General features: G+C 42.8%; 3 protein-coding genes and 1 long non-coding RNA gene across 7 annotated transcripts; 3 read left to right on the plus strand and 1 right to left on the minus strand.

Moving 5' to 3' along the window:
* Window positions 1–7,230: 7,230 nt before the first annotated feature.
* Window positions 7,231–10,937, plus strand: LOC133903332 (folylpolyglutamate synthase-like). The gene is made up of 8 exons (XM_062344656.1): window positions 7,231–7,709; window positions 7,802–7,856; window positions 9,549–9,607; window positions 10,003–10,063; window positions 10,159–10,205; window positions 10,352–10,427; window positions 10,553–10,717; window positions 10,797–10,937. Exons 1-7 carry the CDS (start codon window positions 7,554–7,556, stop codon window positions 10,621–10,623), a joined length of 525 nt encoding a protein of 174 aa, XP_062200640.1. The 5' UTR covers window positions 7,231–7,553; the 3' UTR covers window positions 10,624–10,717; window positions 10,797–10,937.
* On the plus strand, window positions 10,913–18,379 carry LOC133903330 (LIM domain-containing protein PLIM2b-like). 4 transcript variants are annotated; one of them, XM_062344652.1, is made up of 9 exons: window positions 10,913–11,050; window positions 11,192–11,252; window positions 11,567–11,722; window positions 11,840–11,949; window positions 17,091–17,149; window positions 17,264–17,363; window positions 17,456–17,494; window positions 17,592–17,681; window positions 17,944–18,379. In XM_062344652.1, exons 2-9 carry the CDS (start codon window positions 11,210–11,212, stop codon window positions 18,217–18,219), a joined length of 873 nt encoding a protein of 290 aa, XP_062200636.1. In that variant the 5' UTR covers window positions 10,913–11,050; window positions 11,192–11,209; the 3' UTR covers window positions 18,220–18,379. The 4 variants fall into 4 exon arrangements, with proteins under 4 accessions (XP_062200636.1, XP_062200638.1, XP_062200637.1 ...); XM_062344654.1 differs by lacking the exons at window positions 10,913–11,050; window positions 11,192–11,252; window positions 11,840–11,949 and adding exons at window positions 11,396–11,439; window positions 16,152–16,205 and having other exon boundaries at window positions 16,608–17,149; window positions 17,456–17,478; XM_062344653.1 differs by lacking the exons at window positions 10,913–11,050; window positions 11,192–11,252 and adding an exon at window positions 16,152–16,205 and having other exon boundaries at window positions 11,693–11,722; window positions 16,608–17,149; window positions 17,456–17,478.
* Window positions 12,460–15,381, minus strand: LOC133903333 (uncharacterized). The gene is made up of 2 exons (XM_062344657.1): window positions 14,686–15,381; window positions 12,460–12,649 (listed from the first exon to the last, which is right to left on the minus strand). Exons 1-2 carry the CDS (start codon window positions 14,965–14,967, stop codon window positions 12,539–12,541), a joined length of 393 nt encoding a protein of 130 aa, XP_062200641.1. The 5' UTR covers window positions 14,968–15,381; the 3' UTR covers window positions 12,460–12,538.
* A 3,129-nt stretch (window positions 18,380–21,508) lies between the features above and the next one.
* LOC133903334 (uncharacterized) lies at window positions 21,509–24,991 on the plus strand. The gene is made up of 4 exons (XR_009907223.1): window positions 21,509–22,133; window positions 22,384–22,662; window positions 23,018–23,079; window positions 24,524–24,991. It is a non-coding gene; the product is annotated as an uncharacterized LOC133903334 (long non-coding RNA).
* The last annotated feature ends 2,702 nt before the right edge of the window (window positions 24,992–27,693 follow it).

Below are 27,693 nucleotides of genomic sequence, written 5' to 3' on the forward strand. Positions count from 1 at the left end.
TGGGTATGATACACTTGAGTTACTCCGACTATAAAAGAAGGGAGAGGTATATTCAAGATAAACTTTTGTACAAGCAAACCTCATGATAAATTAAGTAGTTTAAGTATCAATTTTTAATTTAAAATAGAAATAAGATGACATATCTAAATATCCTTAATGTAATTACAACTCTAGCTTCACAAATTTCTAGAGTTACGAATATCTAGCTTTAAATTTTTTTGGAGTTGGAGTTCTCCCAAACATAGACTAACTCGTGACTTCATATCTACAAAGGGCAAGACCCCAGATCGAGTCTAGTCAGATAGAACTATCAACACTCATTGAAAATTCATGACAAAAGCAACTATCATTTAACTAAGTTTTAGAAGTAAGAACACCGAAAAATCTACCTAGCTTATTAGGACTAGATCTGTGATAAATTCTGATCCTAAAACTAAGACAAGACCAGACGTAATATTACTATCCATTCGAAGACTTGAAATTGCATAAAAACCCATGTCATCTTTGTGATGTTCTTCTACCAACAAGAGGCTCATGTGCGAGACCTGAGACCATCTTTTGTGAAAGCACAGGTCTGGCTCTGCCTCTTGCTTGACTGACCAGCACTGACGAACGACTACCCCTTTCAGTCAGTCGGTCAACTCGTCATTTCCTCACCCGAAACACGCCGGTTGATGCTCAACGTTTAAACGCATAGCTTTCACCTAATTAAGTGTCACTATCGGGGACTAAATACTTATAAGCATCTTCATTTTCTATTAAAAAAACTTATAAGCATCTTCATTTTCTAACAAATTTATGGACTAAAATACTTAGAAGCATCTTGATTTTCTATAAAAAATTACTTATAAGCATCTTCATTTTGTAAGAAAATAAGCATCTTAGAGACGAGATAAACGAATCATATGTATGCATGATATATACTAGGACGAAAGGGAGAAGAAAATTAATGAGCTGTGTTCAGAAGATGTCATGTGGTCCGTTTGGAAAAAAGAAGTATTACCCTGTCATTCTTGGGTAATGGAATGGGACCCGGGATGATTCACGTTTGGAAAAAAGAAGGAATAATACCCTGTCATTTGTTCATAGCGTTGAACTATTACCGGCTGAAATTTCCTCAATTACCGAATCAAGCCGAACAATGTCGAAGCTTATTATCCTATAAACTACTTCAGATTTCCTCTTGTTGGCAAGCTTTTCCCCAGAAATTTCCTCTAGGGAGCACTGAAGCACTCGTCTGGCTTCAGAAAAGGGAGTTTTCGTCCAAGTTTCTAGTCTGTTGATTAGTCTTTAGACATGTTGGTTTCGGCAATCCAAGTCATCCTAAGGTCTACATAAAAGAGGTTAAGTCCTTATAATAGAGTGTGATGCATGCCATATTGGTATGGATCTATGATGCTAGTATAAAAAAATGCCAACATGTCGCCTGCTTGGCTGCCTGCATGTATGATGCATCTATCTAGTGACATGGTGGGTGCATAATACATACCGACTTGAGCAGATCAGACCCTCTGCTTTCCCACTTGAACACAGTACTTGACCTGAGACTGATGACTCACGAGTTAGGTTCTTTCCGTTCTCACAGTTGGTAGGCTATTTTCAGACAAGAAATTGCAGCACTACTGCACTGGTCTAGTAGTTGTAACTGGTAGGTTATTTCCAAGCAAATCACTCTGAAACAAATCACGTCAGAATTCGCAGTCGCAATATCACCATACTTCAACAGACTCAGACATTGTCTAAGATGATCAGTTGACAACAGTGTATGAGCACTTTATAGGAAAAAAGGCAGCATGCAATTGGTAGGATCTTTCCAAGCAGGCAGGGCCGTTGAGTGCCCACGCATCTGGACTGAAATCCTTGGTATTTTCAGAGATTTTTTTTTAACACGGGGAGACCCCATTTCCATTATGCAATAACAGAATCCAATGTTACAACCAGCATCTTACAGAAGCATAGAACCAAGAACAGAGTATGGTATTTTCAGAGATGCCTGACAACATGTCATGGGCCTCTGGTTAACAGAATGACAAAAACTATCAGGTACGGTTGCCCCAAAATTAGTCAACCATTGTTGTGGTCCAACTTTATTTGTTGTCGGGTGAGACGAGGCTTATCTTTCTGGTTTTAGGGTTGTCTCGTGGCGTTCCGTTGGTGTCTCCCATCGGTTGTCTTAGCTCTGTATCCGCATCCTCTTGTTGAATGAATGTCAGTGCTCCTGCTTTGTATTAGAAAGAAAAATTGTTGGCTCAACTGGTAAGGCACCTAAGTTCCTTCCTCGCACTTTTTTTAGATTGAGCTTCTCTTATAGTACCATTTGTTTTTTCTTATGACAGGTTTAATTTTGTATTTTGGAGATAATAGTTGCTCCTTTATAAGGGCTATTAGGTTCTAATCTTGATCTCATTAGTACTAACCTCTAAATTAAACACCTAAACATCACAGCGGAAGCCTTAGAACGCACCAGTATTGGGAGATGCCATTAGCGCTTGACGGTGAGGTGAAGTCGACATGTGGACGTGTGGTTGTTGACGGTGATTGCCGGGTTGACGAAGATGGTTGGTGTAGGCGAAGTAGAGGTGGCCGACACGTGTAGTCGATGAAGGTGTGTAGATGTAGAAGACGTAGAGGTCAACAGAGAGCGGTGGTCACCGGCGTGATCCTACAGTAGAGGCGTAGGTCTTCCCGTGAGCACCAGCGTCAAGCCGATCAGGCAAGGGATTTGTTGGGGGTGAAAGCAATTTCTGGAGATTGTTAGATCAACCAGAGGGTCGGCTCTCCCTTTTATTTATATATTGTGCTGGGCCATGGGGGACCTAAACCATCAAAGTTGGTTTGGCGCCCCCGATCATGGCACATACATGGGCGTCGTACTCCCTTAGGATTCGGTCGATTGTTAGTCGCCGAGATCATAATACCAACATCCCCCCCCCCCCCTGATTGTTAAAGGCTGATATTATAAGCCCACCTCTCAATAACATAATACACTAAGGCAAGGTGTTATAATGGTCAATAAAATGTCACTGAAACCTCAGTACCTACAGTGCATTGTTTTATCTCGATATGGAAAAACTTTATACTTAATGAGAATTGGTTTGTTTAATGGTCATCTTATCTAGAATTATAGGCTTTTCAATAACCCATATCGGCAACATAATCGCGAAAATTTTCGGGTGGTAAATCTTTAGTGAGCGACACCGCAAGTATTAATTCAGTATTTATATGCTTAACACTGATTGTTTGATTCTGTATTCAATCTTTCACAATATAATACTTAATGTCAATGTGTTTTACGGTACCACTCGACTTGTTGTTACTCGCATAGAAAACTGAGCATAACATAAGTGTTTCATAATAATGTTTTACATTCTTAATTCTAGGATAACATAAGTTCTTTAGTCATACAACCTGCCTGGTAGCCTCGTAACATACTACAAACTCAGTTTGCATCGTTAACGATATCGTAAGTGTCGGTTTAGAGCTTTCCATAAGATAACTCCTCTAGCGAGGGTCAAGATAAAGCATATCGTGGATTTCCTTAGTGTCCACACACATCATAAACATATTCTTAAACACGAGCATGTAGTGCTTAGTTCCTTAAAAAAAATAGAAAAGTATTTCTTAACAGTTTTCCAATGGTCTAATTCTGGATTTGACAGATATCTACTAAGTATCCTGGTTATGAAAACTAAAAAACATGGTGTTTATAATGCTTATGACAGCTAAAGCATAAGGAACCGACTTTATCTGATCAGTTTCATAATGGTTTCTTGGACATCGCATATCAAAATGTTCCAAACTTATTGCCCTTAACAATAGAAGCAGACGAGGCAAATCACTTATGCATATTATACTCTGCCCAAGACAATCTTTCCGGTAATGTCCTTTCTTGTTGCAGAAGTGGCAGTCATCATCCTCAGTTTCTACAGTGTCAAGGGCAAAAGTAGCAGATGCCTGAGGCGCTCTCTGCGTTGCCTTGTCGTGCTTAGCAATGAAAAACAACTTCTTCTTAGATTTATAATTCGCTTGAAATTTTCTTTTGTTCCTGAGGTTTCTTACTTGATTAACAAAATCTTTTTTTTCAGCCCTTAGCCTCTCTTCCCCTTGGACACATATCACGTTCAAGTCACTCATTGTTTATTTCTCCTTCTGAGTATTGTAATTGATCTTGAATGGAGAAAACTCATGAGGAAGAGAGATCATAATGAAGTGGACAAGAAAAACATTAGAAATTTTCATATCCATGCCCTTGAGTTTGGCAGCCATGTCAGCCATCATCATAATATGTTCTCTTCTACGGTTGCAATGTACATCTTAGCTTTCTCTAAGCTAGGTATTGCTCCACTTATAGGATTTGAGATCGAGTTCCTTATTATCATAAGTGATATGTGGTTGGACCGCTCCCACTTCTCAGAAAGTGCATCACAATTTTTTCTATTTATCATAATTCTCCACACCAATGGCGGGAACAGTGGGAACATCAACCCTGATTGTATAGTCAAGGTCCAAAACACCAAGGACAATAGTCACTTTAGTTTTCCAAGCGGAAAAATTGTTTCCCGTAAGTTGATATATGTCGTCAATTGTGGTGGTAACAGAAGAAGCATTAATAGTTGAAAAAAATATTTGGTAAGGTTAGAGAATAATCATGAAATAATATTTGTATGAAATTAACCCTACGTTGGTCTGATTAAAATCATACAAAATTTAATTCCAATCCGTATCACCGTTGGGAAGAAAATGAAAAAGAATTTAATAGATGAAAAATAAATAGCACACAATTACAATCAATATTGGTCAGAAAGTAATTATGGACCTTTGTCAAATTAATGGTAAATATTTAGCACATGATTGCAAACAATATTGGTAAGTATGCAACCATAGCCAAAATAACATCAAGATTCTCTAAATAAATTTCCCCATTGGTTCTAATTTATCTAGAGAAATATTCATAAATTTTGGTGCATAAAATATCATTATTTGGGACATCATGAATATTTGTACATTATAAATTATTTATTTGGACCACTTATCATTAAAAAATTACAGTGCATGAAGAAACAACGTTATAAATCACTAGAAAAAATATTTCAGAGAAGTAACCTTAAAGTTTGGTACATTAAAATAACATTAGATTTGGGTATAATCCAATGCATAAAGGTTAAATATTATTAAATCACTGGATAAATCAATAAAATGGAAGAAGCCCAAAAACCTTCATAAAAGCGGCCTATCAGATTGCGCAACCCATAAGTTGGCCTGACCAAAAGCATAGCTAAGCGGTATAGCCCAAAGAGCCCCATGCCAGCCCTTTATTCTCGCTGGCCTGTCTAACAGAGAGGGTGCTTGGTCACTGTTGAATCAAAATCAACGGTCCACCGGCGATTACGCGAGATCAAAACCCCCGATCGGTCGGAACCCTAACCCTAGAACACTCACTCTCTCTGATTCTGAGAGCACCACGCAAGAGAGCGAGAGAGCGACGACGGCCTTGCATGAGAGAAGTCTGGAGCTGCAACGCCACTAGCGAAAATGGAGAAGAGAGGAGTGAGGAGAGTCGGGGTGCTGTGAGGAAGATAGAGTTGTGACACTGGAGCAGCGGAGCGATGCTCCTGCGGATCCGCTCGACGGCGCACGCATGTGATCGAGGTCACGCACGAGCCCGTCGAGCGCTTCCGCGGTGGCTTCCGAGAAGGAGGTGGCACGCACAGTGAGAGGTAAGTGCACAACGGCAAGAACTTAGGTGTCTGTGCGCAACCAATGGCGAAAGGTGCTCCATGGTGGCTCTGGTGACAACGAGAATGAGAACATGAGCAAGATCACGTGAGTAACCGCTGCCTTCCTCATAGATTTGGAGTTCTAATTTGGGAATTTGGGATTAAATTTTGGGGATTAGGGTTCGGCATCGGGGATTAGGGTTTGGTATTAGAGGAATTGGAGATTTCTTAAGGTTTTGCCTTAGGTTTTCTTGATTTCCCCAATTCCCCTCCTTCTTATATGTTTGCCTGAGCTTAATCCCCCAATCGAAACCAATTAGTCTATCTCGAGTATAAAAGGGCACAAATAAACACACAGACATACATGAACAACCTAAAATCATGATCATGAGCATTAATCGGAGAGTAATTTGGGCCAAACAAAAAACTAAAACTGAGGCATAATCAAGTTCCTTTAGGGCTTAATTGCAGCTAATGGCATCAACATGACCTTAATTGGCATCTAATCATGATTAATTGGGTTCAATTCGAGGTTAGCTCGACTTTGGTGCCAAATATTAGGTTCTAATCTTGATCTCATTAGGACTAACCTCTAGATTGAACACATAAACATCACATTGGAAGCCTTAGGACGTACTAGCGTTGGGAGATGCTATTAGTGCTTGACGGTGAGGTGAAGTCGACGTGGACGTGTGGTTGTCGTCGATGATTACTGGGTTGACAAAGATGGTCAGTGTAGGCGAAGTAGAGGTGGCCGACACATGTAGTTGATGAAGATGCGTAGATGTAGAAGATGTAGAGATCGACGGAGAGCGGTGTTCGCTGGCGTGATCCTGCAGTAGAGGCGTATATCTTCACGTGAGCACCAACGTCAAGCCGATCGAGCAGGGGATTTGTTGGAGGTGAGAGCAATTTCTAGAGATCGTTAGATCAACCATAGGGTTGGGTTCCCTTTGCTTTATATATTGCGCTGGGCTATGGGGACCTAAATCATTGGTTGGTTTGGCATCCCGATCAGGGCGCGTATGTGGGCGTCGTACCCCTTAGGATTTGATTGGTTGTTAGCCACCGAGATCATAAATACCAACAAGGGTATGAACAATGTTAGGTGTTTAAGAAAAGATAGTATTAAGCACATACATAAAAATTGTAATTTACAATGCAAACAAAAACCATATGTGCTTAAAATGATTAACTATCTTGTTAGCACTAAGATAAACAATTGCGCTTAAGTAAGCATCTTGTCCTTTGCTTAAGCACTTGTACCAGTGAAATTGAGAATTTTTTTTCTATAAACACTCCATTGTACATGCTGTGACATATTTCAAATCGTAGTTTTTAGAGAGAGAGTTCAAATGGGCCAGGATGCATGCCCCATGTATCTAGAATCCCAACATCAATGCCCATCTGAGCCGACTAAACCTGAAAGCCGAAAAGGCCCAATAGAGCACTTAGGCCGCCCAACTTTTGCTCGGTTGTGACCCAACACGAGACGACCGTCTCCTACCATAAAGCAGGCTGATCCACTCCCGGCTCCCGCGCCACATGATCGGCGAGCGATGCGCGCGGGCGGCGGCGCGAGCCCACGACCCGCTCCCTCCTCTGCCACCGTCGCCATGCCCCCGCCCCGACTTGCTCACCTCCGCCTCCTCCTCCTACCGCTCCGCTCAGCTCCTCCCCACCCGCTCTCCCCCAACCCCAGCGGACCCATCCCCCTCCTCCTCCGCCCGCCCCTCAGCCCCTCCCTCCTCCTCCTCCCCCGCGCCATGGCCGGTGCCGCGCATGCAGGTGAGCCAGCCGAACCCGTTCGGTTAAGCCTCTGTTGCGCCTTGTGTTATGATTCGGTGGTGCGGGTCGGGTGCAAGTGTGGCCACGGGGTCGGCGGAGTACGAGGAGGTGCTCGGGTGTCTCGCGTCGCTGATCACGCAGAAGGTGCGCGCGGACACCGGCAACCGCGGCAACCGGTGGGGGCTCATGGCCAAGTACGTGCAGGTGGGTGGGCGCCGGTGGGTTTCAGATTGGTTCGTGTCTGCTTGTTGTTGTTTCTGATTGGAGTGTGGTTGCATTGTTGTTGGATACTGGAGCTGGAGGAGCCGATCGAGCAGTTGAAGGTGGTGCACGTTGCCGGGACCAAAGGGAAGATGAGCGCTGCTTGTGTTGTCGCATTGCTGTGTTAGACTTAACTGGTCTGAATTTCCGAACTGGTTGGGTGGACTTCAGGAGTGCGGTTTCAGTAGCCTATTTATCGTTAACCATGCACAGCCGTAATTATAATGAAGTTATGACAAAGGTTCAATGGCCAATGTTGGCTGCATTGATTGTATTTGGCTTGTGTTTCCATATAGATTGAAGCACTCTTTAGATTGTTTTGGTGCTCAATATACTACGAAATCTCTGTGCCATTATTGCAATGCAAAATGTGCAATAGAGTGCATCTTTTCTATCCTTTACGGTTCAACATGCACATTTGCCGAGTCAATCCTTCGATCATGTGGTTTCCGCACTGGACTGTTCACCTCACCGCGCTTGATGGATGTCCACGAGCGATTTTGGCTTGTTGGGTACTTTCCTCACTTACCGTCTTGCAATCTTGTTTTTTTTTATCATCTCGGTATCTTTTTTTTTTCTCGAACGCGTAGAAGGACTACGTGTCATTATATTAAGAGAAGAAAAAGTCTAAGTACAAAGCCGAACCCACAGCCGGGTTGGTTAGAACTTGCATTCGCGCCACGGAAAACAACTAACGACCTAGGCGAGTACTCACTCCAGCAAGGATCGCCACCCTACCGCTCCTCCCAAACTCCATAGCTTAGCCTCATCTAAGATTTCGTCCAGCAGCGCCCGCACCACCGGGCGAGCGCCATCAAAGACATTCCGGAGCTTCCAAATGGACCAAGCGACAAGAATCACCAAGGAGTTTAATTATAGTTGATATGTAATAATCACCGACAAGAATCTCGGTATCTTTTGCTTGTTATAATTATAGTTGAGGGCATTTCTATTGTTGAGTTGCTTTAATTTCTTTAATTCTTGCTATTGCTATGTGTCCTTGTTCTTACCTAGTGTCCTATCTTATTACGAGTCTATAGGCTGGAAATTTCGGAAGAAAAGTTTATAAGGTATTTCTGGTGGTGCTGGAACAAACTGAAGGTAACTATCAACCTGATTTGTTTCAGGATGGCTAAGTGGGCTGCATCATACTGTAGTGAAAACATAAAGAAACACTAGCGGATATGCATCATCTCTCTCTACGAGCTTTATGTCTTCCATTGAACGATCATTAACGTTGTTGAATTTGATATTCCTTACAGGACAAGACTAGCAATGATATTCCAATGCCAGCCTACTTTCGGTTCCTTGCACTTCTAGCATTCAAGATCTTTTCAGACGAATAGGTTAATATTGCAAACACTTTCTTGTCTGAGACTTTTTCAATCTTGTAGAGGGTCTGGGTAAGCATATCCCAGCTTTCTCTTTTATAGATTTTGAAGATTTTGCCCATTTAAAGGATGTATATTCGTGGATATTGTCTCATTCAATATCAGACTAAATTTGTAGAAAATCATCTCTTATGTCATAGCTTTGTTGAATTAAAAGATTCCCACCTACATATATTTTTCATTATGTTCACTCAAACTATCTGCAGCCTATGCTCTTGACAGATACTACATATCAATAGTAATCTATGAAAGGGTAGATATATGCCAAGTTTATTTTAGAAGAATTATCATTTTTAGGTAGATGAGCCTATTGTATATTGCTCAAATTTGAGAATTGGACTTATGATGCTTTAACAGCAGTGTACTAAAAACTTTTTTTTCTGTTTTAAGCAGGTGGATGTAGCTGTGCTCGAGGTTGGTTTGGGAGGGAATTATGATGCAACAAATGTGGTATGTGGCATTTGTATTCATCACTTTCCAGTCAAAGAGTCCACACTAGTATAAATTGTTCGTGTGACATAATCACCAACCAAAAAGGAAGCTCGTAATCCAGTAAAAGTTTTGTCAGAGTGTTATCTTGACTTTCTGATTTGAATGCTGAATATTTGCAACTAGACTTTGTCTCCATAGAGGCTGGATGGGATCTCCATGCAAGCTATGGTAGATCAATTGTACTGTAGTTTGTTCATCTAGTCATCTAGGTTCAGTTGTACTCCATGGAGTCTGTTTGAGGTGCACGCTGAGTGCTGTTTCTTTTCATTTCAGCTTGTTGAGATCACTGGCAATATCTTGGCTTGATCAAAAGTTGAGGAACAAAACTGGTATCTAAATTGAAACTTTTGCAGGTCAGAGCACCTGTAGTTTGTGGAATATCACCCCTTGGATATGATCATATGGAAATTCTTGGTTAGTCTTGAAACTGAAAGAAGGAATACATTGCAATCTTGCATCCTTAGGAAACTTGTTTGACGCTGCCAGTGTTTCTTCTGGCCCATGAGCAGGAAATACACTTGGAGAAATTGCTGGAGAGAAAGCTGGAATACTTAAGGTTTTTTGCTAGTTATTTCTGAAGATATTTATTAAGACATAGAAAAAATGTACCATTTTTTATTTGCTCAGATCTCCTTCAGCTCACATTCTGTAGTTAAAGTTGACTGTTGTTTAATTCCTGTATGGCCTCTTTCCTCAATACAGAAAGGAGTTCTGGCCTATACAGTTCCACAGCCAGAAGAGACAATGTCTGTACTGATGCATCGAGCGTCTGAATTGGGTATATGTTACATTCCATGTTGGACTTCTTTTGATTGCCACCATGCCTTGCAGTTATTAATGTCTCCATGAACATAATTACAATTCAGTACAGTTTTTCATATAAGCAACTTAATTTTTTTAAAGGTTCCTCTCTGAGTAGTCCAGCCTTTGGACCCTCAGAAATTAGAAGATCAACCTCTTGGACTGCATGGTGAGCACCAATACATGAATGCTGGCCTTGCAGTTGCGCTGGCTAATACCTGGCTTGAGAGGCAAGGACATTTGGACTGAATACATGCCAAACATTCTGTAAGTACTCCAAGCTGGTACGAATTTATTGCACGTCAAACTATGTTAGTATCAGTTATCATGCTACCAGGGAATGCAGGGTACCTTGCCAGATCAATTCATCGAAGGGCTGTCAAGTGCTTGTTTGCAAGGCCGAGCACAGATTGTTCCAGATCCACAAGTGAACTCAGAATATGATAAGCACAGCAAGTCTTCATTGGTTTTCTATTTAGATGGGGCACATAGCCCAGAAAGCATGGAAATGTTTGCAAGGTGGTTTTCCCATGTTACATATAGTGATGGAATGAAACCAGTTTCTTTGGAGCAGCCTCATAGTGGCAGCAATATAGGAAGGTATGCCTTTCAGTGGCAGTATTTCTCGTTAAATCAATGTTTGAGTCTCTCTCTCTCTCTCTCTCTCTCTCTCTCTCTCTCTCATAGTCATATATTATTTGTCTTTATTATTATAAGCATCCTCTTATGGAATGCTTGCAGATTCTCCTGTTCAATTGCATGACTGTAAGAGATCCTCAGAGATTACTTCCACGTCTTGTAGGTACGTGTGCTCAAAACGGTAAATCAATCAAACTTCTTATTTCTGTTTTGAAGATCTTGAACCATATAATGATTTCCTTCTGTAGTTACGTGTATGGGAAAAACAAACATTCTCCTGAAACAATTGCTTTGTATGTCATGTAGAAAGCATATCTTATGTTTCCTTGAATGGTGTAGCCAACCAGCAAGTTGAGTATTGTGTGAATTTAATGTCATAATTTGTATTTGCTCACTTTTCAAGATCAATGTACTTGCATTATGAGTTGAATGGATGCTTCTGTTGCTTTAATAATGATCAGCAATCATGTTGCTCAGGGTTCCACTTTGAGCAGGCTCTATTTGTGCCAAATCAATCGAAGTACAACAAGCTTGGTTCCCTTGCATCGCCACCTTTAGAGCGTGAGCAAGTTGATTTGCCATGGCAGTCATCACTCCAAAGGGTGTGGGAAAGTCTGCCTCACAGCAATGAAGGTTGTTCTAAACTTCATCGTAAAACTGTGTTTAATTGCCACCATGTGTTTCCTAATTAAAACAACACAAGTTCATTGACTTGAAGATGATATATGGACTTGTATGGGAATGATGCAGGTCTAAATGGTGCAAAGTACAGTAGGACTAACTCAGTTTTTGAATCTCTTCCACTGGCAATTAAGTGGCTAAGGGAAACTGCTCAACAAAACCCATCGACTCAATTTCAGGTGAAAGTGTATGCTATAGTTTCAGTAATATTCTCTCAAATGTTTCACAGCACTACTGCATCATATCATGTGCATCTGGAGTGTTTGATCCATGTTCCACTCGATAATAAGCTACTCATGGAAATGCATAATTCACTGCCAGTTTATCACATATGTTGTAGTAACCATCATTGATTCATCTATGTCATCATTATTCATATTGTCATGTATTGTTCTTCATCCTCATAATCTGTGTGCCTTTGTGCAACTGTGCATGCATGTGTAAATTTGTTTTTTGTTTCATTCTGCTATTCCATTATCTGGAATAAATATCTAACATCTTGTTAAGTGCGCGCTTGTTTTCTATTTCTTTGGTTCTGCTATTCCATGATATAGGGATTTTTCCTTTTTACATTTCTTCTCTTGCAGCGGCTTTCCCACTTGACACTGACTAGTTGAGTGATTGTGCGTTGCAACGGAAACAAAATTTGCACAAGATGACATCAAGCATATACATAGATATTGCTTAGTATGATTGCGACAAAATACAATAGTACAGGGGAGAAAATCATAAGAAAGGCAATATTGATGCAACAGACAATGATTGCATTCAAGTGTACAATACAATGCAGGAAACATGCGAACATACCATTTTTATTGGTTTTTTCTCCAATTCATTACGAGCCGACCAAGTTTCCCATCTGTGCCCAAGAAGCGACACCTGAAAACAATGGTGATGATCAACCATGGCTGACTTGAAATAGAGTCTTGAAATCTGACCTTACTCTGGTAAGGAGTTGGGCCTGCGTGCATCAATATGCAGTAAAATATAGCAATCATCACCTGGTGATATCCAGAAACACATGATAATTTAAACAGTAGAAGAATAATGAGCGAGCAAGTCACGTGAAATTCTAATAAGGGAGGTGGCATCAGACCAACAATTGTAGCATCAACACAAGAACCAAACTTGCTTACATTCGAAATCTGAAAGGGAATCCTTCCAAAGGAACCCTCATCCCCAATATTTGCATACCAGTTGCAATCATCGCTGAATAAAATCAGTCATATAGGTTTAAATGATCACATTGCAGAAAAAATTCTTTCACAACAATAGAAGTGCCGATTTAGCTCTTCAACAACACATAAGAAGGCACATTTTGACATAGAGAAATATAAGAATTGATAACTGAATGTTAACCTTGACAATCCTGGTTTAATTAGAAGCACATATGAGAGACTTCATCTGACACTTAAAAGCTCAATCGCCAACTTCATATAGGAAAACACATCCTAGACACAACACAAATGATGAAAAGTTGGACGGGAAGAACTTCACATGGCTCTCTCGCTTAACAAAAGAAAAGAGAAGTTCACAAATCCATAGGGAGCTTATTACAGGCTGAGACATTTTGTCTTCCCATAACTGTGTTTAGACAATGAACGGAAAACTAAACACCCTGCTAACTGATTGGTCTCTTTCTTTTTAATTTTATAGTTCAATGCCCGTGCATTGCAACGGAACCCGTAATTTACACAGAACGATTATATGTTGTACACAAAACAATTATGTTTCTGAAGCCTACAAGAGACACGGTGAGATGATGGACAAAACTTTGCATGGTTGTTCAAATTCGATCCCAAGGAGTCAGAAATCAAAAGAATCAGGTATAGGCATATTCTCAAGTAATCTAATATCTGTAGTGGCATTGCAGTTGTACTAAACCAATCAAAGAAAGAACATCCCTCCAATAAAAAATCAAAGAAAAGAACATTACTTACTTTTGTTGTTTTACTACCATTTACTGCAAGGGACACAAGGAATTCGAATAATGGTTTCTGGCATTCACTAAGGTTGCAAGGAAGCACTGGCCAATAATTCATCTGTAGATTTATGTTCAGATGAGGGGTTGCACTGAAAAAGCAAAGTAGTGTGAATAAATGAATAGCAAATAAATAGGCAATCATTCATAATAATCACAAAACAAACACACACACGAGGCTTCTCAGTCACTATTGGATTACTGTAATACTGTTCATTTGCATCATTTCATAATTCTCTGTGTTGCAACCTGAGACAAAGCGTATTAATAACTAAGCAACAACCTTAACGGTAAATTGCAGAAATTTAATGTCCTTTTATGTTTATGTTTCAAATTTGCAATATGGCTGTCATTCTCTCACACTGCAGTAAACACAATTGCACGAGCTCATTATAGTAACCGTTTGTGCTGCATGTTTGTGCCCGTTTGTGATAGCATGTTTTGGCTACTATGCTCAAGTCAAAGACTTTTAGGTGGAGTATTGCTAAATTTTCAAAGCGTAGCTTTGTCAATTACGAAAACTAAAAGCACATGACAATCTAGTAGCCAAATAGTAAAGCTATACCAGCTCAATGATTATGACAGGTGGGAACAACCACTCGCACCAAACTGCACTCAGTTTAAGTTGGACTGAACTACCTTCCGTGATAGAATTCGGCAGTGAATGGTTCCAGGTTCATCCAAATTCTCAACCCTTCATCCTGAGATGCGAACAAATACCATATGTATCCAAATGCCACACAAAATTGTAGTAGAGATACCAACAAAGCTCTAGCATGACGGATACTGCGGTGCGCCGCACTACTCCATAACAGTGAGTATACCAACATGCGGATCACAGATCGGTGAGGATGCCATGTTTGCACAAAACGCAAGCACAGATCCATGAACTTAGGTGGGACGAGAGGAGAGAAGGTGGGGTAAGCCATCATACCTCGGGTGTTGTCGGGAAGGCCTTGGCTACACGCTTGGGCATTCGGTGTAGCCTCTCGCAGCGCTCGTCCTCGCTGAGCCCCACTAGCAGCGCCACGGCTGTGAGCAATGGCTGGCCGAAGACGAGCACCTCCACCGGCGATTCCCTACCGTCGTCACCTGATATCTTCATCCACTCGACGAGCAGGTAGATCCCGTATCCGACCATGGCTAGGCCGGCGAGGGTGAGGAAGAAGTTGAGCAGTCTGAGCATGCACTCGAAGGACCCCTTGCACGTCGCCATCTCCCCCTTCGCCGTCCTCTGATCGATCGATCAATCAATCAGACCAACCAATCAATCAAACACGCCTCGAATTTCAGGTGAACTCTAATGAAACCCCAATCGGATCGCACCGAATTCCACGCGGTGATCGTTGGCGGAAGCAGAAGGAGGAGGAGAAGGCGCCACGTCTCGACGGAGGGGCCACGCCGATGGGGGGACCGTGCGTGGAGGTGCGGGGGAGCGGAGGGCCACACGGAGGCGTGGCGGCGCCGTCGGCCGTGTGGAGGCAGACCTTGTTGCGGCGGATGGACTCGATGACCTTGGCAGGCACCGTGGGCATGTCGCCGTGGACCTCATAGGTCTCAAAGTAGACCGGCGTGTGCATCGCCTCCATCACTTGCCGCACGATGCCGGTGACGAGGGGCCCGATGCCGTCACCCGGGATGAGCGTGACGATATATCTCTTTCTCTTTCTAATATAGATTGGAAATGAAACCCATCTTAATCAGTGTTTTCACCATCGTGGACTGCTTTGCCTCAAATAAAGAACTAAAATATTTATAATATCTCATGTCTCTTTAAGTGTACAGAACCTTTAATTGCATGGAACCTTTTATATGTAATATATGCTTCCTGTATTCCTATACCATTTGACACTATACGAATTACAACGTGGGTTATGATTTTAAGAACAAAATAACCAAACAGGGGGTCACACAATAGGTAGCAAAAACAAGTGAAGCGCGGCAATGCCATGTAGTATTTCTAGTCATAAACTGGAGCCTATCGTAATTTGTGTTTGGGATACACAATATACCACTTGGTTGGAAAAATGGAAGAAATTGAAAGGCACTTTGATTCTGATGCTAATCAACTGTAAACTTGTATTCTTCATTTATTCCTATAGCTTGTGGCATGAATATAATAGTTCAAGGGAGTTTGAGTGTGTGAGTGTGTTCGTGTTCACCCTGCTTGTTCTGGATGTACAAACAGTGAATGCTATTATATCAGTCATCTCATTTATTTATACTTATCTGGAAAAAGCAATATTTTCTAAATTGTCTATTCTATAAATGTTTGTTGTGGCAAATTGCAGATACCTTTTGCGTTTGCATTCCCTGTCGAAAGTTTGTGTGCACATTCCCTGTTGAAAGATAGAGACTAAAGTGATAAATTGTCGATGTTAACACTTATCCTGCTTGCAGTTTGCTTATGGCCCTGAGCTAAAGAAGATTTAACACTTATGTGAGAGACAAAAGGTAGGTACATGTGTATCCTAGGCCTCACCATTTTTTCTCCTGTTCTTCTAGTTCAAAGACCACAGTTACTAGAGTAGTAATTCTGTATTGATCATTCATAAAGCTAGTTTTTGTTCTCGTCTCGTGAAGCTTGATATAAACTTATTTGCCTTTCTCTCATTATTTTTTAAAGAGCCATACTTCTCAAAAGGCGAATGTCATGTTCTTTACATTTAGTCATTGTATGATGATTGATGAAGTGTATGCTATTTGATATTCATAGCATGTGTGCTCATGAGCATGTTTAGTGTGTTTTTCTGAATTTATTAAGATTGCACGTATTTGTGTGTGTTTTTCTGGGCGCACTAAGAATACATTGACCGACAGATAACACTGGCTTTTAGTTTCCTGTTATTTATGCAGATGTCTTGGATTATTGGTGGTTATTTAGCTATCATTGGGCACTAAATATAGCAGGACACTTTGTGTTGGAGAGTAACTACAAATTAGAACCATGTAAGGGCTAGGTGCCAAAGTTAGCATTATGACTTGTCACTTCTAATCTCACCTCTCTGACCTTTTCCTCTGGCTTGGAGCCTAGCCTCTTCTATTTCTCCCCCAAATTTTTCCCCCACAAATCAGGATTCATGCATTGCATTTAAAGCCTTCCATCACTTCTTGTGCCCACCCTCTCTTTGGCTTTCTTCTGCATCTTTTGGGTTGCAGATTGAGAGCCAAAGTCAAGCTATCTTGATACCATTAGAAGGGTTGTGCCAGCCAACTTTTGATAGCAACATATTTTGCTTGGTATCACCACTGAGAATATCAAGATGACATTCTCTGGTACACAGGACAAGTGCAAGGCTTGTGCTAAAATCGTGCATTTCATTGATCTTCTCACTGCAGATAGCATCCCGTACCACAAGTCTTGCTTCAGATGCAGCCACTGCAAAGGCACACTTTCGGTATGCCCTCTTGACGTTTGCACCCCATGATGCAAAGTATCAGTTTCTGATACCCCTCTATGATGTTCTGAATTATACGTTGTGCATGCCGATGCTAAATTGTGCTGATCCCAGATGTGCAACTTCTCCTCCATGGATGGGGTTCTTTACTGCAAGACCCATTTTGAACAACTGTTCAAGGAGACAGGCACCTTCAGCAAAAACTTCCCTAGAGGTAAGTTTGACTTGCATAACTCTTCTTTCCCTTTGATTGTTATGAAAGAACGATAGCGATCTTATTACTATATTGCTTTTCTTGCCCTCAAGGTGCGAAGGCAAATAATGAACAGGTACCGTGTTCTCAATGTTCGTTGCTGCCCATTCTATGTTCAAAGAATGCAATCAACGATATGTGTTAAATTTATCATTGCAGCTCATAGATATTTTTTCGTGTGATATGCAGTCTAAGGCCCCCAACAAGCTATCCTCTATGTTCTGTGGAACTCAAGACAAGTGTGTTGCTTGCAAGAAGATGGTGTACCCATTGGAGAAGGTACATAACTACTTTTCCAGCAATCGCGATAGCTTCCTTTTGCTGTATATTTGTGCATGTAGACTTTTCCAGCAATCGCGATAACTACTTTACCAGCAATCGCGATAGCTTCCTTTTGACGAATAAAATTCAATTAGAATGCACATGCATGTCCATTTACATCATTTCAATGTTTGGTAAACTTCACCAGATTTCATGATTAGGAGAGTCCATCTTGCTTTGCTTTCCAGTTGCGTGTCTGATCATCTAAATTCCTTTGCAGATGACCTTGGAGAGCGAGCCCTACCATAAGACCTGCTTCAAATGCGCTCACGGCGGGTGCCTCCTTACAACCGCCTCGTACGCTGCCCTCAACGGGATCCTCTACTGCCAGCACCACTTTTGGCAGCTGTTCAAGGAGACGGGCAGCTACAACAACTTGCTCAAGCCTGCATTGACGAAGAACGCCGAGGAAACCGAAGCCGCCGAGCCTGCAAAGGCAGATCCAGAGATGGAGGCAACCAAGGAAGAGGCACCACCGGAGGCAACCTACACGTGATGCACGTACATGCTCGATGTTAGTCTTGTACTACTGCCTATTTTTTATCCCCTCGGCACAAGCGTTGCTGGTTTTTACATCTTTCATCTTGGCTCCTGCAATCTTGGATCATGTACCTGTGCCAATCCTACAATCAACGAGAGCAAAATTCGCACAAGAATGGCATAATTTTTTTTTATAACTGAAATTTCGCTCCGTCTTCGCCACTGGGGCCCAATCCCCCCTTCCTCGTGGTCTCAGCAGCCGTCGAGGCTGGATCTGGCGATTTGGCCAGTCGGGGGAGGGCGGAAGACGCCGGTGTCGAGCGGTAAGTTGTTGGTGGAGCCGAGCTAATGCTGGTGCTCACTGGTCTGGCCGGTGTGGGTGCCCGGGCATGTGACGCTCAGCAGCAGTAGGAGAATCGCCGCCGCCGTGGTCTGCTTGGTGGTGCCACTCGTGTGGTGTGCTCAGTGGTGTTGTGTCTGTCGCCATCGTGGTGCTACCGTTTTGGCTGTGGTGCCGTTGTTGTGGTGCTATGTGTGTCGTGGGGTTGTCGCTGTTCGTTGTGCTACCGCTGTCGTGGGCTTGCTCGTGTGTTTGTTGTGGTTCTGCTCGGATGGTGTCATCGTGGTGCTGCTTGTGTGTTCGTTGCTGCTATGGTGTTGCTTGTTGTGGTGCTGCTGCTGTTGTCTTTGAGTGATAATGTATGTGCTTCAAGATGCTCAGTGTTACGGGCACGGTGTGGTTGCCCTTAGTTCCCTTGTGCTATGGTGGCTTCTCTCCTTGCCGGATTTGTCTTCATTCTCTCCAATTCGGCCCACAGGGAGCCTTGTGGCGTAGGGTGGTCGGTGTTGGGATGACGCGTGCTCCTGCTAGTTGTGACGTTGGGTGGGGGTTGGATGCCTTGGGCAAAAGCCTTGACCTGTGTTTGGCTTGGGCTGACAATGGCCGCTCTTGGGCATTGTAGTGTTTGGCCTGGGCCGACAATGGCCACTCTTGGGCGCCGCTTCCTCCTTGGAGGCATTTGTCGAAGGTGCTCCCCCCTCCCTCTTCATTGTGGGGTCTTTGAGGTGAAAACCATGTTCGTGGTTGAACGTGCAATGACAGCACTTAGGGCATCATTTTCCTCCATGCTGGCATCGCTTTGTAGGATCTCACGTCGTGTTCTGGTGGTCGATGTCTTGGTCGTGGCTGTGAGGAATGGTGATGTTCTAAGAGAGAGGATGAATTAGAACACTTAAAAACTAATGGCTCTAAAAATTTCACAAGATAAATCTATCTCTATTTATATCTAAATGTACTTTAGGTTTATCTAGTGTGTATACTCTAGTGCTTAAGAGGATTGTAACATATTCTAGCAAGGTAAATTGTAAGAAAAAATGCGAAAACATAAATAAGCTAGAGAGATAAGGGATTTTTATCCCGTTGTATTGATGGCATGAATATCACTTTTAGTCTACGTTGGAGCTCCACCAAGGATATGCCCTCGGTTAGTACCTAGTCATGAATCTTGAGCCACCAAACCACCAAGGTAAGGCCTCAAGTTGAATGAGCCACCAAGCTACCAAGGCAAGATCTCACCACTAGTCTCTCTTTCGGTCCCTTGCCATCGTGGTCACTAGCCACCAAAACAAAGGTCTCTACATCCCCGTACACGTGTCTTCTCATCGATCCACACTAAGTCAGAGGGTCAACAAACTCGAGCCATCAAGACCTAAGATGTCGACGAGTCACCAAGACTCCAAGGCGCCGGCGTACCTCTTGTTATAAGCTCAGATCACTCTTTGATCCACTCTCTAGGCAGTCATCACCTAGCAACACTCTCTCTAGGCCTATAAGCACTAATCACACACTAATCTTATACTTAATTGCCTTAGATGATCACTTTAAGCATTTTGTTGGCTTGGATATCTTCTTAAGTGTCTATGAGATTCCTTTTCAAATAACTGAATGGAGGGGTACTTATAGGCTCAAACCCGTCAACTAGCCATTTTACTAATGACTCAGAAAAGCTGTTAACACTAGATGGTCCGCTAAGAACAATAGTACAAACACCAAATCATCCGGTGAGTATAACATCAGAAACTAGCCGTTGAAACTCCACTTAATGTATCTGTGAACACCGGATACTTCCGTGAGATCTTCAACTCCATCACCGGATTTGCCGGTGGGTTAACTTGAGCCAAACCGCGCCACTTCTTCTATGCAAGAAATGCTCCAGTGCATTGATCTTCATAGCACCGGACCTTCCAATGAGTTATTTTTCATTCTTCAACACTTTGCAGTCGGTTCTACAAGAAATACTCTGGTGCTATAATTCGGTGTGCACAAACCAAGCACCAGACTATCTGGTGGCTTGATCTTCAGTCTTCTGCACTTGCATTCTTCTCTGCAGGAAATACTCCGTTGTTACCCAGTGCAGATCACCGAACTATCCAGTGAGGTCCTCAGCCTTCTCCCCCTTTGTCAGAAACACTCCAGTGAGGTCCTCAACATTCTCTCCCTTCTCTACATCGGACCATTCAGTGAGGCAAATCTTCCTAGGACTTCTCCAATTCAATCAAATTTTGTCCCGGCTGCGGTAGCTTCTTTATGTATTACATCCATGAGACCTACTAACATATATTCTTGATAAATATGTTAGTCATAATAACTATATTATCATTAATTAATCATTAAAATCACAATCATAACCTCATAGAATCATTTTCGCTACAGCGGTGGAGCCTTACTTTGGCCGCAGTTTGTGAATAATCTGGGCTTCAAAAGGGGCAAGTTGTCAATGAGGCCTGTAATCTTTTAGTGCGGCGCCGTTCTTTCCATGGGCGAGCTTTGGTGGAGTTGGAGCTGCTGCGTCGGGGCATCTGACGAGCTTGACAACGATGACATGTGGTGGTCGTGTATAGGGCATGAGGACATCTAGGCAGAGACTGAGGTCCATTTTGGGAAGTTAGAGCTGCTTCGTCGCAGCGTGTGACGAGCTTAGCAACGATGACCCGTTTGCGGACTCCTCATGTGTTGTTTCTGAGGTGTTGTACTGTTATCTGTTATTTGTCATGGCGCTCATGTCACCGGGATTTTACCGGTTGGCCCTGAATCAACCTGCCAGTTGATAAGCTTTTTGGACCCATTTTCTCAAAGAGAGAGAGAGAGAGAGAGAGAGAGAGAGAGAGAGAGAGAGAGAGAGCGCCCAACTCTCTTTCTATAATAACATTGGTATCATTGATGTCGTCCAATCGAAGAAGAAAAATTCGCCCCATCTTGTCTGATGTCTCGTGTCCTCGTGCCGTCACCAGGCATGAAACTGTGTGCGCTCACAATTCAGAACATGTTTAGAACATGAATTTCGCACAAAGAACATGTTTAGAACACCACTATTCTCCATATCATCCAGCCTCCAATGTTGTCACATCGCGCCCACGCCTATGTTACTATATATTAAAGCCGGGAGTGTCGGTGGCCAGCCGCGCTGTCCACATCAGTAAAATAAAAAATTTAACCGTCCAATCCATGTCGTGTGGTTCTCGTTACTAATCTACCAATCCACAGTGAAATATCTAGAAGCAGCTGGTGGATGGCTCAGAGAGAAAATCTTTGCCTCACAAAAATTGGAGCCCGTCACTTACTTACTGACTTCCCCAAATTCCCAATCCCTCATGCCTTGTGCCCGCCTCCATCGGAGCTCCTCCCCTCCATCGCTCCGCCCTCCTCTCCTCCCCACACCGCTGCTACTGGCTCTGCCTCCCGGCGCGTTCGTTGACTCCTCCCGCATCACGCCTCCTAATGTCGCTTGGGGACAAGCGGCCGCCGTCACCTCCATCTCCCCGCAAAACTCTACCGCCTCCGCCTCCACCGTCGGCGCCACGTGTAGCCCGGCCGCCTCCTCATCGCTCCACCATGAGTCGACGGCGCCTTTGGCAATCTGCGTCTGACAGGTGAGGCTTGTCCTCCTTGTTACGTTCTTTCATTTTGTGCCATCTAGATTAATACTATCACTCGAATATGAAATGAATTACAAGGACATATTTGTTTATGTTTTGTGAAAAAATAACATCTTTGAGAGAAATTTCAAATTCAAGATGAAGAACCAATCAAATTAAGAAGTATAGCCAATGACTCACGAATTCCATGTAAACCTGTAAGAATACATTTAGAGAAGTCGTCGAAATTGTCTGTTGCATGCAGATGGGCTTCTCAGCTATCAACAAGTATGTTATTTCCTATTTGGAGGTTTTGATCTGACCAAACATTTTAAGCGGAATGAAGAACTATAACCTGGTGAGACCCTCCCTGTTAGGCATCTCCATTTCAGCCTTGTACATATGAATTACGTTGCAGCCTGCAAGCCTCATGCTTGTTTTCTTAATTTCTTCGTTAATCCATGTTTTGAGTGATAACATTGTCCGAAAAGATGTTTTGCAGGTGCAGGCAAAGGCAATGAAAAGGCTTGAGGAAATATTGCAAGTAAGTTATATTTGAAGTTCTAAAACTTCTTGTAGTTATCAACTGTAAATTACAACTGGATGGTCAGCGTTTTCAGTTGAATTAATAATGAATATTGTGCTGGAAGAGACTATCGTGAGATATGGGTGAAAAAATGATGGTTGGCCACATTTTTGGTGATGGTTTGTAAATTTTCTTTTGCTGTTTTTATAAGATTAAAGTATAACAGTATAACAGTATCAGTAAATTATCTGTCCTGAAAATTCAATTGATCTTTCTGTATTCATACAAAATTTTACTACCAGTCTAACACAATACCTGACTAGTTGTCTCTCTTATTATATTATGGTTGATTATTTGTTTATGTTATCTACAGATCTGCTTGCCAATACTATCTGCGGTGTAAAGCTATCATTAACTAGCTTTATATATTATAAGGTAATTAATTTTATGTGGTGTTGTGTTTACATGGTTATATGTATCATTTGGATGTATCCTTGGAGTGTTCATATTCAGTTTAATATTGACAACCAAATTTTATAGGTAAAATAAATAAATCTCAATGAGTAAAAGTTGTATTGTTTGTTGTTGAATCCTTTTAGTTAATCTGAACTTCGGCACTCATTGATGGAAAGAAAGCACAAAATATTATAAACGAAGCAAAGAAAGATCCTATTTAACTTTGGCTTTCTATTTGTATTATTGTTGTCGTTTTGGATAGAAGAATAATTTGCTTAACATTCTCTATTGGTAGCCTACTAGTTACACACTTATTTTCCTTCAGTGGTAATATAGAAATTATCAACAGGGCAAAAAAGTGAGCTGCTATCAAATTCTTCAGTTTAATTCTATCCGTGGCTATAGATCATGTCTCTTCAACATTTAGATAATATATATCTATATGCTTCACAGCTAAGGTATCTGTTTATATTCTTATTTTTTACAGTAAACTGAATTGTAAAACCTGCTCGATACCAGAAAATATTTGGATGCAATTCTAGGCCCATATTTGCTAGGCTGGGTTGTCTGTCCATCCAATGGACTTACCAACCACCGCACCAGCTTACTTTGTTAGGGAGAGTATTAGGTAGCTATATGTCTTACGGGAGAAGAACGAGATTCAGATAAGAGTATCGGTATCGTACGGACAGTCATCTGGATGCTAATGTCTCACAAATTTTCGCTATACAAATATATTAAACATTATTGATCGAAGCATCTTCGTTTGCGCGTCTGGACGCACGTAAGCCACTAGTTCTATGTAAAAGCAGGAGACGTGTGACCAAGAACGAGACAGACAGGCAAATTTCGCATCAAGAACCTCACCGCCGAACTGCCTGTCACCTTAGGAATTAGGATGTGTCATTGTCATTCAAGAATTTTGTGGACACTTGTTTTTTTCCCCTTATGGTTGGGTGGAACACCGTTGTTAGGCTGGATAAGAAGAAGAAAAGTAAAGCATTCCTTTCTATTATAAATAAGTGTTATTTTGAGTTATATATAGTTAAATTTTATTGTAGGTATTATGTTTAGATATTTAAAAATAATACGAGTAGATTTATCTTGAAAAGTAGTTTTATAATAATATATTTTTTAATATCATATAAATATATTATATTAAAAAGTAATAGTTGAAGATGTGTTTTGAAGACTATATTGATATTTAAAATGATATTTATTTGTGACTTGAGAGAATTATCACTAGATGTTTCCGTTAAACACGGACACGAGGAAAATTACCACTGAACTCAGCTAGCACACGTAGTTGCTCCATTGACCTGATCAAAGTCATTGTTTTATTTTATTTTTTCGCCCCCTAATGGTGGTCATGAGTTCATCATCCGCTGATCAGAAAACCTGCGTCAAAATCCTCACCACGCAGGTGCTTCTTCGCTCGTCCTGGACACCCCCACCTAATCCACGCCGCCGGGGGGCCCAGACGCAGGCAGACGCGGCACGCTACAGCAAACCGAAGCGAGGAAAAGCGGACGGCGGCAGAGAGGGGGCAGCGCGATGACGTCTTGGGAGAGGGAGACCGGTGCGGTCAACACCGCCACGGGGGAGGACGAGACGACGACGACGACGCCTTTTGGCTGACACCTCCCTCTCCCCGTGGAAGGGAAGGAGGGAGGAAGGAAGAAAAAGGTGCGGGGACAGAAAAAGCTGGCGCCGCCCGCGGCAGCATATTCCTGCTCGTTCAACGAACGAGCGGTGTGCCCCAGGAAAAGCCGCGTCCGCACGCACGGCTCTGCTGACGGCTGGACTGACAGACTGACGGGTCGGTCGTTCAGGCAGGCGGGCGAAGCTTGCTGAGCATCACGGGAGAGAAAGATCCTGTGCGGCCCGGCGTCCCTTCTTTTTAAGATACTATAAAAAAAGGTGTCCGATAGGCGTGTCCGGTGGACCTGTTTGAGTTCTCGCATGCTGTGATAGTGTATGAGTGTGATTTGTTGATAGTATGTTTGGTTATTTTTATAAATTGTATATGTAGTGTTAAAAATAAGAGTGTTTGATTTGTTATATTTGTCTGAACAAGTTGAGTTGAGTTTCTGTTTAATTGATTGAATCTAAGGTCGTACTAGTAGATGCAAGAGCTAGGATTTTGATTGGTTACTCATATGAATGTGATTTTATGATATTAACAAGTAAATCCGTCTGCATCTACATGAGCGAATGCAGTAGTCTGTATCTACCAGGCCAGGCTACAGTGGGAAGCTCGAATCGAGCTTTCCTCCTGAGCAAGTGGGTTCGCCTACATGAGTGGATATAGTGGTCTGTATCTGCCGGGCTAGACTACGGGCGTATAATTGCATCCGTTAGGCCAAGCTGGAACAGTACATGCAGGCAACCAAACATGTATCTCTCTGAGATTATACACATACGTCAAGCTAGGATGCGTTCGTGCGGGCAACCAATCACACCCTAAATGTGTGTGTGCATGGTTAGTCCGTGATAATATATCCGGGGTATGTTAGACGATGGATGTGTGATAAGCGTTTTCAGTTGTCGTTGGTGAATATGTGTGTCGAAAGAACTCAAGACAAGGTTTATTTTGGTTCAAGCCTTCTCAAAATAATAGACATACGCCCTGCGTATTTTCTTATGAGATGGATGATCTTATACTCGTTACAGGTTCAGTCCTCTCCCTCTATAGAGTAGGAGGTAAAGTGTACATACAAGCAGAATGTGCCAAAACACGATGGCCGCTCTATACCTGATAAAGATAGCTACTCCTAGATCATCATTACGGAGGGCGGGCATGCCTGGCTCGATCTGATCGTCCTGCATGCTTTGTCTCATCCGTTAACCACTGTCACGGTCGCTACGCGCTCGTCACGCCCGCTTATCAGACCGTCCTGTTGTATTAAATGCTACGGGATGGGTCACACTATCTCTGCGTCGGCCCATGATTTTGCTCGCCGAAAGGGTGCTTGGGAAAGAAAAACGCATGAGTGTATGACATTAAATACGATTAGATTGGTTAGATGAGTATCTGCCTCCGCCACCAGCCCTTTCTAATCGCGAGAATTCCATCTGTGACCAGGGGATTGGTCATGTGAACCCCGTCTGGTCGCATAGGGGCTATTATTTTGAAAATATCAACCACCAGTTGACATCTATCGGCCTAGGCCCTGCCTAACAGGGGACCCCTTATTCTTTACATCGATATTAACCCCTAATCTCCACTGTGGATGGGGTGGACTGAGTGGTTCACCGTCTGATTTTGAGGTCGCTAGACTCTATTTAGTTGTGATTGGGCCTGGTCGGCTCACTTGAGCCCTGTGCGAACATAAGTTCGCACAGGGAGTGGTTGTTGATACGGCCTGCCCTTAGGGTTGACTCAGGAAACTTTATCCCAAGTGGTGGTTTAAATGTTCAGAGAGAGAGAGATCGTGAGGAAGAGAAAAATATGAGTGGGAGAGAATCGTGGGAGAGAGAAACGGCCTCGTGGGAGAGAGATCGGACCCGAGAGAATTTCGGTTCCCAAACGCATCTTTTCAAATTTCATGTCAGTTGGACTCCATGACGATTGGGATATCGTTCCAGCCCTATAAGTTGGAAAGCTCTCATAGCCTCCACGCCTTTTGCGCTCAAAGCCCTTCTTCTTCGTCCTCGTTCTTACACCCACCATGGCGCCACGCACCTACATTGAGCTAGATTTCCCCAAGTCTAAGTACAATGTGGTGAGGCTGAAACAAATGCATGACGCCAGCCTGCTTCCTCACCGCTTGTCTTCTAGATACCGCTCTGGGGAGAGCGTGCCTCCTCCTCGCCAGGGGGAGGTCGTCATGTTTGTTTCCATCTTCCTGGCCGGTCTCGTGCCGACCTTCTCCGAGTTCTTCACCACCATCATTACCTACTATGACATCCACCGCCTCCATCTTAACCTTAATTTTATTATTATATTGAGCATCTTTGCTCACATGTACGAGAATTTTATTAGGGTTGAGCCGTATCTCGATCTCTTCCGGTTTTTCTACTCAGCTCGGTCGGTGATTGGACCTACCACCAGGAGCTACAAGTTCTATCTTTGTGATGAAATCACGAATTCCTACCTCGAGATGGGCCTTAAATCATCGTGGTCAGGCTAGATGGATGATCGGTTCTACCTATCAGTAGACAATGCCTTGGACCACCTTCACGTGTTGAGCGTACCGGCGCTGGTCACTGAGGACTGGGGGAGTGTCCCAAAGATAACTTCAGAGTTGCTGACCCTCGCTGCTCGGGTCAAGTGGATTGGGGAAGGTGAACTAACAGGACCGAACGTCATCCATAATTTCGTCAAGCATCGTGTCGGTGACATGGGAACCAGGGGTCCCCGAGTCCCGAGGACAGGATAGCAGAGTGCCACATGGCGCTCTCTCTCGGGGATTATCTCCCCGAGGTCCGAGAAGACCAAATCCTGGGAGAGGGTGCTCGGGGCCATGCACAATGATCCCCGAGTACCTGAGTTTCCTGATGACCCGAGAAGGCCAAGTCCCGGGAGAGGGTGCTCGGGGCCATGAACAGTGGTCCCCGAGCACCCGAGTTCTCCGATGATAAGAGAAGTCA

This window comes from Phragmites australis, chromosome 21, assembly GCF_958298935.1.
Source record: "Phragmites australis chromosome 21, lpPhrAust1.1, whole genome shotgun sequence".
Taxonomy (NCBI): Eukaryota; Viridiplantae; Streptophyta; class Magnoliopsida; order Poales; family Poaceae; genus Phragmites; species Phragmites australis.

Excerpts from the sequence above, each read along its gene's own strand:
- LOC133903330 (XM_062344652.1), top strand. The coding sequence starts at position 11,210 with ATGACTGTAAGAGATCCTCAGAGATTACTTCCACGTCTTGTAG. Across the intron at positions 17,150-17,263 it reads ACTGCAAAGGCACACTTTCG|ATGTGCAACTTCTCCTCCAT; the intron begins GTATGCCCTCTT and ends TGCTGATCCCAG. Across the intron at positions 17,364-17,455 it reads CAGCAAAAACTTCCCTAGAG|GTGCGAAGGCAAATAATGAA; the intron begins GTAAGTTTGACT and ends CTTGCCCTCAAG.
- LOC133903332 (XM_062344656.1), top strand. The coding sequence starts at position 7,554 with ATGATTCGGTGGTGCGGGTCGGGTGCAAGTGTGGCCACGGGGTCGGCG. Across the intron at positions 9,608-10,002 it reads ATTATGATGCAACAAATGTG|GTCAGAGCACCTGTAGTTTG; the intron begins GTATGTGGCATT and ends AAACTTTTGCAG. Across the intron at positions 10,206-10,351 it reads AGAAAGCTGGAATACTTAAG|AAAGGAGTTCTGGCCTATAC; the intron begins GTTTTTTGCTAG and ends TCCTCAATACAG.
- LOC133903333 (XM_062344657.1), bottom strand. The coding sequence starts at position 14,967 with ATGGCGACGTGCAAGGGGTCCTTCGAGTGCATGCTCAGACTGCTCAAC. Across the intron at positions 12,650-14,685 it reads CCTTCCCGACAACACCCGAG|GTGTCGCTTCTTGGGCACAG; the intron begins GTATGATGGCTT and ends CATTGTTTTCAG.